The 11,109-nt window shown below is 43.2% G+C and overlaps 1 protein-coding gene across 1 annotated transcript in view; it reads left to right on the forward strand.

Moving 5' to 3' along the window:
- Positions 1–459: 459 nt before the first annotated feature.
- The window catches only part of LOC104536820 (neuronal growth regulator 1), a gene marked incomplete at both ends in the record, with an annotated part of 30,909 nt that continues 20,259 nt past the window's right edge, over positions 460–11,109 (forward strand). The window contains one exon of the mRNA XM_010179546.1: positions 460–591. Within this exon, the coding sequence (XP_010177848.1) occupies positions 460–591 (132 nt within the window). The remainder of the gene's footprint in view (positions 592–11,109) is intronic.

Raw genomic sequence — 11,109 nt, forward strand, 5'->3', positions numbered from 1 at the left:
ATATTTATATTTATATTTATATTTATATTTTTATAGTCAAACCATCATTGAAAAGTGAGGGCCTTTGTGATGGGCAGCTGAGGTGGGGCCACCAGCTCCAGGGCTTTGTCCCTTCAGCTTACCAGGGCAGGTCTCTGCCCACGTGCTAGCCATCAGCCCTAATGGGTGCTGAAACCCTTAAGGCGAGGTTTGTACCACACCTCATGGTTTTGCAGCCCATCAGGTGTGGAGCTGCTTTAGAGAATTGCTCTCATGGGTCTGGTGGCTGCTGAGCTCAGCAGGAGAGGACCCTTGGCCAACCCAGGGGCTCAGGGTGGGTTTGCAAGAGCTGGGGTCTCCAAGCAAAAATTGCAGTGGTTGCCTAGCTCCTCTTGATGTGTGTGTGACATGCAGCAAAACTCAGAGCTGTGTTTTGTGCTCAGTCTCCAGTAATTTATTTCTCTGATTATTTTGTTTCAGCAAAGCCCTTTGAGAGCGGGCAGTACCTGGACATCTATGGAATTACAAGGGACCAGGCTGGAGAATACGAGTGCAGCGCAGAAAATGACGTCTCAGTCCCAGACGTGAAAAAAGTAAAAGTCACAGTAAACTGTAAGTCATGTTGGTTTTTAATCGCTAAATCAAATGGATGAGAAGAAAAGTCTGGTGCGGAGAGGTGTTGCTTGTGGTGAAACTGTGGCGTGTTTGGGGTTTGTGTTGCAGTCACAAAGTGACCTATGCTGTTTGATGTACGAGGTGGTCTTACCAAAGGAAAGGAAAATGAGCTTTTGGAGTTGTTTTTTGAGTAATTATCTGAGTGACTTCCAAGAGTGGCTGTGGTTGTCGGGCTGAAGTGTTTCTGATTTAATTTGCCATGGTTGTGCAAGGATATAAGGAGCTGAGAAACTTTCTGAAGTTCTGTTTGGGTGCTGAAATGGTGATCGATCTCCATGGAAATTGGATGTACTCGGAGTAGAGAGCGCGAGTTAGTTTCTGTGGTTACCCCAGTGTGAAGGCAAGGAGGGCTTTGCTGGTGGGCACTTCTGCTGTAGCCATGAACGGTGATAGCCACAGGAACCACCAAGGTAGTCCTGCAGATACAGCACAGTCAGAACAGGACTGTTTTTCCTTGCAAAATCTAAAAAAAAAAAAAGAAATAAAATGGGAATAATTGCTCTCATTCACTCTGAATTTTCTTAGGTTAAGTGCAGTGACCCAGCTTGTAATTTAAAGCAGCTTCTGGTTTGAAAATTGCTGTGGCATCTGCACTGGCCACAAGTGTTTGAGACGTGAGCTTTGTGTCTGCATTGACAGATGTTGTCCCTCTTGGTTGGCCCCTTGTCCCCAGGTCGCTGTTTTGGGAGATCGGTCACTGATGGGGCTCACCTAGGTGTTCATGGGACCTTCAAGAGCTGACCCAATGCTCGTGGTCCGTGATGCCCTGGAGCATGGTGAGTCAATGCAGGAGCTGCTCTAAGTAGCTATGGACCGGAAGGAAAATAAAAACTATGGGAGGAAAAACCACAATTGGATGGTGACCTGTGTAACCAGTGGCCGTTACTTGTTGTGCCATATGTTACTGAAGATTGACAATTAGCAAAGTTGTGCAGATATTTGCATAAGCATGCCCTGGGTGTTTTGGCATAACAGCTTTCACGCAAACTGTACTGCAGAGTGTTTTGTGTTGTTAGGTAGTAACTTGCAATAGGGACCAGAAGGAGTGGTGACCTCAGACTGATTTTAGCAAAACAAATATTGCATCCATGTTGTTTCGTATCATGGGGACTTTAATAAGCATGAAGCAAGCTGTCTTGGGAGCTTTGTGAGTGCTCATAGAAAGGGAAGAGTTGCTAAGCCTGCTTAGTGGTTGTTTTGGTGTTTGTTTGGGTTTTCTAAAAAAAAAAATAGAGTAAAATCCTAGTCCTAGATTAATAAAAGCATCAAATTAACTGGGCAAAGCCAGAACTCAGACTGCAGTGCTTGAGTTAAACGTGTTTTGGACTGCTAAAGCAACCAACCAGCTCGGTAAATGCTTGAATGAAGTCTCCCAACTGATCCTTGTCCCGGTGTCCTTGGCCATCGTGTGGTTGCACATGGTGTTATGTCAGGTTTGGGCAAACTTCTCAGGCTGCACTGGGGATGTGCAGAGCATTTTTATATTTTTAAATATCTCTTACAACTTAAAAAAAAAAAATTGAAGGGTGGGGAAATAAAACCAAAGCAATGTAAAACTAGGACCTGGCTACATCCTTTAGTCTTGTGTACGATGACAGAACAGCGCCACATTTCCATGAACATGATCGCTTAACCATCGCTGCTGATAATTTTTGATGCTATTTCCCTGTTATTTAAAGGCACGTTCTTTACTGCAGACCTGGTAACCGTGGCATAAATCAAGGTTTTATTGTGCCCGCTTAATAGAACGTATCAATGAGCCCCGAGCGGTGACGGCGGCTATAAGCATAACTTCGAATATGGATATTCATACTGCGGTTGTTCAGTCATCCAAGCATGTACAAGGAAATTACCAGGTTTAAATTACTTCCTGAATTTCCAGTTTCTTGTCTGGGCAACTTCCAGCCATACATAAACAACCAGCTCACTGTCTGCCTTGCAGCACATACATTATAACTCTAATGACTTCACAAGGTTTCTTCATTTAGCCTGCTGCTTATTTCATAATCTATGTTTTCTACTTAATTTATGTCTGTCCCCATAATTTCCCTTTTGGAAATGATGGCCTGAGAGTGTGTGGTGCATTTGTCTGCCTGAATTTGGGGTGAGGGGAGAGAGAAATTGAGGCTGATGGGTTACAAAGAAGGAAGACTGTACCAAATCAAGTTAAAATAGATAAGGTGTAATCCAATTTCATTTCTCAAGTAAATCTTATTAGGATTTTTCCATTACTTTTTTATAAAGCTAATACTGATTTATAGATGATTATATTGAACCCCATTTTGAATAAATGAGGGTCTGTATTAGGAGGACTTTAATGTGTTGTCTGAAACTGCGTATGGTGCTGCTGCTTCACTGACTCTTTTATTAGTTTATTAGTGCCATACTTGAAAATATTAAAGGCAGTTGCTAATTGTGAGAATCGCCAGAAGTGTCGAGGCCATGCTGAGATGATGAAGGATGAGATGCATGCATCTTGGAACTGGCATTTATTTTAATTTATGTAAATGTGTCAGCTACCTAAATAAATAGCGATTGTGGACTTTTAAAGTGAAACCGTACTGCAGTATTGCTTTTGTGGTTTTGGTTTGGGTTTTTTGAGATAAGATACAATAAGGGTCTGTTTTTCTGTAGTTGTATCTTGCACAGCTCTGTTAAAGCTGGATCTTGCAGTCTTTACTGAATTAAGATTCAGTGGCTTTGGAGAAGGGGAAAAAAAGCTGTTCAGTTGGAATTAAAAGGCAATAATTTAATTTCAGCCTTTATGAACCCCATCTTGCTGCAAATTGAAGACCAGATTCCTCGGTGCTTACTGGGGAGGTGAAAATTACAGTTCCTGTGCCAAGGAGGCCCAGCTGGCACTGGGACGTGCTGGTGGGATCTGGTCCTGCTGGGGCTGTTGGTTTGGCTGTCCTGGGGTCTCATTCCCCAGCCAGGACCTCCAGGTTGGTTTTTGGCACCAGTAGCTTTGAAGGAAATGCTGCCCCCTGCAGCCTGAGCTGACCCTGTAGCATCTCTCCTGACTCCCGTGGGCTGCAGCCAATGGAAGGGGAAGCTCGTCTGCCAAATTCTGTAGACAGTAAATACAAATAGTATAGACTCGTTAAGGTTGGAAAAGCCCTCTGAGATCAAGTCCAACCCAGCCCCACCCTGGCCACTAAACCATGTCCCAAAGTCTACACATTAAGGTAACTCAAAATATTCTAGATACTATATCAAGTCTGCTTGCAACAGCCCCTCTCAGTACAGATGTTTTTCTGTTAAATATTGAAAAAGAAAAATGGAAGTGAATAAACTCTGATAACTTATAAAAGCTGTATTAACCTTGTAAGTCGTGCCTCTGGATTGGTGTTTGCCCGGTCTCTCCATAAGGCATCTCCAGCGATGGCAGATCCATGGGCACCATCACTCTACTCTGTCACAGCCCTTCACCAAACATTTGTCACATTGTCTGATGTGACCCTTCCTTGCAGAATTACAGCTCCATTCCTCTCCTGTCCTCTGAGGAATGGAGCCGATCAGTTTCGCCTTCCAATCTCTTTGAAGGCAGTGGCCTTGTGCTCTCCATGTTTGCCTCCTTACATTCACCAGCCCTGATTCAGCTCATCTTCATTCTTGGGTCGTGTTTTCTGAGGGATTGACTATATGTTTCTTTTCCATAGATCAGTTGGTGCTAGGGAAGGGCTTTCTCAAAGGTATTAAAACTTGAGCCAGCGTGCCAGGTGAGGCATTGTCTTGCCAAGGATTGCTTTTGATGCCTTTTCATAGATCTGGCCTTTTGCATTTGCCTTTCCTGTGACAGCAGTACATTTTGGAGCCGGGGGGGGGAGGTTTACCCCTGACAGCAGAACGACTGTCTCACCTCCTCACCATATTCATCCAGCTGATGAACTGAACTGTTGAAATCATTCCTGTTTGCTGTTGTGCAGTTTTCAGGCCACTCCTTCTGTCTATCAGGGTGGCTTCCTCTTCATTGATGGCATTAATGAAGCCCCCACCAGTAACGGGCCTAGGACTGGTGTCCAGCTGAGCATGCAGGGCAGCAGACTCCTGAGTACAGCCTTGCAGACAACATGTGCCCATGTGAAGGGAAGCTTTTGGGCAAGCCCAGCTTGCTCCTGCATGGGAGATGTTGTCAACTTCTTACTGTCGTTGAGCTGCAACACCCATTGCCATTCCCTGCTATGGGCAGGAACCGATGACCAAACACAGCCCGTTCTTAACAAACCTGTTGGTGATTGCTCATCTTCTTGTTTTCTGGGAGCTTTCACAGCTTAGATTGCTTGAACAGCATTTTTATAACACTGGAAATAAATGGCTTGTAATTCCCTAGCTCCTGTGGCCCTCTCTTCTTCTGAAAACGGTTCATGAAGGCTGTTTTTAGCACTTGCCTGCCTATCACCTCAAACAACATCGTAGCTCTGCATTTGCTTCATCCAGCTGTTGAATGCATTTTTGAAGTTTATTGGGCCAATTGGTTTTGTATCAATTTGGTTTATTCAAGTACTTGCTGCATTATTCTTTCCCTATCTTAACCTGAAATATAAAACAATTAATTGTAGTCACCGAATTGGTCATATTCTGTGTTTGGAGCTATTCTGTCTCCTTCACCCTTTCCTGTGATGGTTGGATGAGATATTTTGTTGTGGCTTTTTTAATGGGAGGAAAGTGTGAGTTTCTGGAATGAATTTTAAATAATGTGTGTGTTTTTTGCTTGGACAGGTTAGGGTTTTTTGCAGAACAGCTCGGCTCATTAGCATTTCTTGGAAGTCTGCCTTACTGTTGCTATGGTGCTTTGCATAATATTATGCATAATACTCTGATTTTACTTTGAACTCAGACATACTGTACAAGCCACTCTAACCTAATTGCATCTGTAACCTTAAACCTACTGGGGAAAAACATTACAGGACTTCAGTGTTTGTTGGGGCACCTGATGCCTGGGACTTTATTTTCCCAGAAAGTCTCTTGCTGTGGACTGTTGCTGGCCTATAAAAAACATTCCCTTGGCCAGGCTTTTTATTTTGGATTCAACAAAGAAAATTTCCCTCAATCAAGGTGAACGTGTTATTAAATAATAAGGTGAGGCCCAAATGTTTTCCAAAGGTCTTGGTCGTCATCTGCTTTGGTACCAAGTATAACATTACTCGGAGCAATTTGCAGTTTTAATTTCTACTTTCTAATATAAGGGAGGGGAAGAGGGGAGGCTTCTGTTTAAGCATAAATAAAGGAGATTCTTCCAATTTTTAATAGCTACAGGTGTTCAGCTTCATATTTATATCCCTGACTAAATTTAGGACTTGGTCAGCACTGGCTTCAGGAGACCAGGAGTCACAGGAGGACACAAAGGAATTCTGATTCATAAGTGCAACGTCATATTTTTTAATTCTTAACACAACATGAACAAGATATTGAACAGTTGTACGTGTTTGTGCAAGTCTGTTTTTGCAGTATAGTTTGTTTGTTAGCCAACCTGAGAAGGAACCGCTTTCTTGTCTGTTGTATGCAAGTTTACAATAGTGGCTGTGGTCAACGGTGCTGCCTTGAGGGCCTGAAACTTCATCGCCTGTGTTTCCTCTTGGGGAGGATACTTCCACCCAATTACCAGGTTTTTTTTCTTTCAAACCAGTTAAAATTAGTTCCCTAAAAGAACAAAACTGGAGGAGAAGTTACTGCTTTTCTTTATTGTTGTTTATATCGAATAATTTCGTTCACGTCAACTCTTCAAGCAGAGTTGCACCACCATGAGATGAAGTTGTACATTCATATTTGACCGTGGAATATAAGGGCCTTATCTTGGTGTGGCAGTGGTTGATATTCACATGTCTAAATTGAAATTCTAAAATTCACACATGTAAAACTGCATGGTGTAGGTCAGTCTCTCTTTAATCACAAAGTATCCTCAATGTATCCCAAGTATCCTAAATTCTCAGGTTACCATTCAAAAATGCGATTTTTGGTTTTAAGTAGCACTGAGGGCTTGTGGAAACCTGACTGCTGGTTCGTGTTTGATTGTGTCAATGGATCAATGGGGCTTGTCATGGTGTGAGCTTTCCAAATCATGGCTCTGCCCTGTTCAGACCTTCTTGCTGTCATACGCATGGGTGAGGGTGATGCTGCTGCACACCATGGACCCATATGATGGGTCAGTCTGCAAGCAGAAGAGATGACCTTGGCCAGGCATAAGCTGTGTCCAAAGCATGACTTCAGGCTGCCCCATTTTCCATAAATTTTCTGGTTTCTTTGCGAAGAAGGCTGTGAGGATTATCAGAGTCAGGGAATGGTTTCGGTTGGAAAAGACCTTAAAGATCATTGAGTCCAATTATCAAACCAGCCACTAAACCATGTTGCTAATCTTGACGACATCTCATAACACCTCCAGGTCCCCTTTTGTTTTATTCTACCTGCCGCAGACCTGGGGAATGGATGGTGTTCTCCCTTTGGTTTTTTTTTGGTCTGAAAACTGTTGCAAAAGGGCTTGACTTCTCCATAGGTGCGTTGTCGGTCTGCGCCGCAGGCAGGCCAGGAGGTTCGTACAGTCTCCATTGAGACCACCTCTTGTTTTTCCTGTTATTAAATATCAACCTAAGAACGGGATTTTCTGTGTTGCACAGATGTTCTAGTTCAGTAGTTATAGCTTTTACATCTGAGCCACTATTTGAATTAAAAAGGCGTAGGAAGGCCTTCAGAGGAGCAGTGGAGAGGAAGTCTTTCTGCAGCACAAAGTATTCAAGAGCAGAGGAATAACAGCGTAATTAGTTTCTGTATCGGTGGGTCACATATATGAGAATACGAAGCCACCCACTCCAGCTGAAGGAGTTTGGGCGAAAACTGAGATAAAAGCTTTGATTGTGGTGTAAGGCAAAGACAGCGGAGCTTGGATTTGGGTCCAGCCACCCAACACAATCTAGTGCAAATAAGAGCAGGTGTTTTGGGGGTAAAATAATGTTCTTTCAAGAGTTTTCTGTTATCCTGTGAAGTGGAACTTTTGATCAGGCACAATGTAATCTGAGTTGGGTTTTTCTTACTTTTGGGCTTCTTTTTTTTTTAACTTTTAGTCAACACTAGGACTAAATTCTTAATTTGCAAGCTGTTCTCATCACTGAGATCGCTTGTATGAGTTATGGTGCCCTATCTCATAATGACACCTAATGAAAGCCAATAGCAATTTAAAAAAAAATGGCCATATATTTAAAACCATCTAAGCTGGTGGGCTGGGGAAAGAACATAGTTGATTTGAAAGGAAAAATCTTTCTCCTCACTGGTGGCAAAATAGGCCTTTTGTGAATGTAATGTTTATCATTTTATGTCCTTCAGGTATTTTTTATTAACATTTCAGAAGTCACATTAAAACAATATAGTTCGAGATTCTGACTCGAGTGCAATTTGGGTCTGAAATTAGCATTGATTTCTTTCCGTGGTGTGATAGTTTGCTCTTAGGCTCTGCAAACTGTTGTGCACTTACTGCATATTTCTGAAAAACGTTGTTCGTGCTGAAGCGTGACAAAATTGATTATAGCGTCCCTTCATGTGGATAGCATTCTGCTGCCACAGCACAACATCGAGGGCTTTGGCAACATGAAACGCAGTTTTGTGTTTGAAGAGGTTTGGAACACTAGTACTCAAGATACCCCTCTGACGGCTACCGAGTACGTTTCTCATCTTAAAGAAAATCTCTACTTGAGATGGTGCTCCAGCATAATATTAGCATTGCTGCTGGGATGGACCAGTGTTTGGCTGCCAAGGCAAATCGAGAGCTTGAGACACCAAAACCCACCTCGGGTTCTCCTTTCTCCATGTGAAGAGCATCTCCAATGTCAATCTATGAATGGGATTGGGGAGTTAAGAGAGCTATTAGAGCAGGTGCAAGCAAATCCCTTTTTCAAGCACTGTTTTCTTGGCAGGCAACACGCCTGACCCAGCTATTAAAAGAAAGTTTCTGTTCTTCAAATCTGGATTTTATTGTTTCAGAAGCTGATTATTTGTCATTTCTGTAGTGATTAAGTCTGAGGGCTGCCATGATTACCCGTTTGAAAGTAATCTCTCTTCCTTGTCCCCAGGAAAACAAGTCCTTGAAATACAAATAACTACTAATTTGCACGTATTTATACTCTGCTGGCAGTTACAGGTCCACATATTGTATAATTATGGTATACCAGTAAATGGTGTTATGTTTGTGCATCTCTGGAGCCTGTGCTGTAACAAATCATAGAGCATCCATGAGGCCGTTCCTCATACCAGTGAAACATTTCTCAGCGATATGGTCGTTGCTGCAAAGCACAACGTGAAGGCTTCGGGCTGTTGTTGGTGAGTGTGGGGACCACCCTTCAAGACCAGGTTGGATGGGGCCTGGAGCAGCCTGGGCTGGTGGAGGTGTCCCTGACCATGGGGGGTTGGGCTGGGGGTGCTCTGAGGTCCCTTCAACCCAAACCAGTCTGTATTTCTATGTCCAGCTCATGAACTGGTGAATAAGAAGAATAATTAATGAAGAGATTTTATATATATATATCTTTTGTGTACTTTTCCACTTGTGCTGTCATTTTAAAGCCAAAATAAGGTTACAGTAAGGTTCTGGGCACCTCTGTGCATCCACACCTTTCTTGCAGCTCTTTCTTCTGGCACCAGCAGAGCAGGAGCTTCCTCCCCTCCACAGGGCTGGCTCCTTGTCAACTTCAGAGATGCCAAAATGTCACCTCTGCAGGTGAGATGTTAACCCCCAAAACCCGATGGGATGCAAAGCAGGGACATGTTTGTAGTGACAGAGGAAAAGCCCTCCTGGCACGCCAGCCCTGCCTGGAGCGAATGCTTTCTCCAGCTCTGTACTGCTGCTTGCTCTTCAGCCTCCAGGTGATCCCACTTTAAACACCAGCTAAAATACTGTTCAGGAAAATTGAAGTCTTAATAGAGGATGACTCATCTCTAAAGAGTTTATGCATTTCAAGAAGCAATTTAAAGTATACAGCAGGCTGCGTGAGACTCCAAACTGGAGCCAAAATTAATGGAGAGCTCTTCAGCTTCCAGGAGCATTCACTTGCCCAGATTGCTCTTCAGCAAAAACAATTACTTAAAATATTTCTTGTAATAGTCAACAAGTTGTAAAACAGTATTTCTCCTGGTAATTGTAGTCTTCCTGGTTGCTGTTGGTATAAGGCTTAGTCTTCCCTCCCCTTGCGAGCACAGTGACCTTGAGGGGATGGTCTGCAGAGGCTTGACACCAACTGGGGCCATGAAAAGACAACTATGAAAAGTGTCAGTCTTCCAAAACTCTTCATCCCCGATTTATGTTTTATTATTTTTCCAGCAGCAGCCATTGCTGCTTTGCAATGACTCTGCAGAAGCGATCTGTTTAGCATAACATGTGTGTGGGTATGGCTGCGACCATCCCAGTTGGCTCCTACCCTGGCTGCGCTCGGTGTCGCAGTGAGACATCCAGCCCCTGATAAGACGGTAATGATATTGTTACAGCTTGTTTGTCCCCTGGTGAGATTGCTAAATTAGGTTTTAATAACTTCTGCAATTTGGCTGGTATTAGCGAATGTGTGGTGTGAGCACAAGATCTGAGCGAGGGGAGCTTTGAGGACTAATATTTCTGCTCATGTACTTTAAAACAGAGCGGCACTGGTGACACAAAGGACAGGGCGAATTGCCAACATCATTCTTCAGGAATTGTAATTCATAGAGCTGGTTTTCGTCACATTTTCTGCCTCGTCTCGAATAGAAAACCAAACTATTTTGAGGCAGGTGTGACCTTTTTTGGGACCTTAGAGCAAACATGAGCCCTTGCAATGGAAGCTCTGGTGCCTCGCAGGCATGGCTGCTCTCTGCCACTTCCCAAAACCAGTAACGCTACAGACCAGATTTCTTCCCCTGCTTTGGTGCCTGTTGCACTCTGGGCACAAAGATCGCAATAGTCCTTTCTAGACTGAAAGAATTCAGTTCAGAAATATGGAAAAATTCGCTGCAAAAGGCACTATCCCCAGTCTATGTTGAACAAAATTCTGCTTATTATCACATTTCAAAATTAAGGTGGTAGCTGCTCCTGCACCTGGTGGTGTTAATGGCACAAGAGGGTTTCGAGAAAAAGAGCAAATCTGGAATTATGCAGCAACTAAATTTAAGATTAAATTAAGTGGGGAAATTCCAGGCTTCTCATCAAGTCAGATCTGTGTCCAAGTGCTGACTCGTGATCTGTCTCTTCTTGAGAAATACATGACATGTTTTGGAAGTTAGCATTTGTAGCAGGAATATAAATGACCACACAGGACAAACTGCACCAGAGAAGACATTTCTGGTGTCTGTAAATGGCTCTCACTTTCTGGCTTTGCTTTTCTTCAGCACAGCATCACGTTGCTTTGCTTTAAGCAATAAAAGGTGACACCCAGAAATACCACAAAATTGAGGAGGAAGCAGTTATTTTATGTGGACAATCCCATAAATAAATACAGACAGGGAAAG

The sequence above is a fragment of the Mesitornis unicolor genome, unplaced genomic scaffold, assembly GCF_000695765.1.
Source record: "Mesitornis unicolor isolate BGI_N332 unplaced genomic scaffold, ASM69576v1 scaffold16542, whole genome shotgun sequence".
Lineage (NCBI taxonomy): Eukaryota > Metazoa > Chordata > Aves > Mesitornithiformes > Mesitornithidae > Mesitornis > Mesitornis unicolor.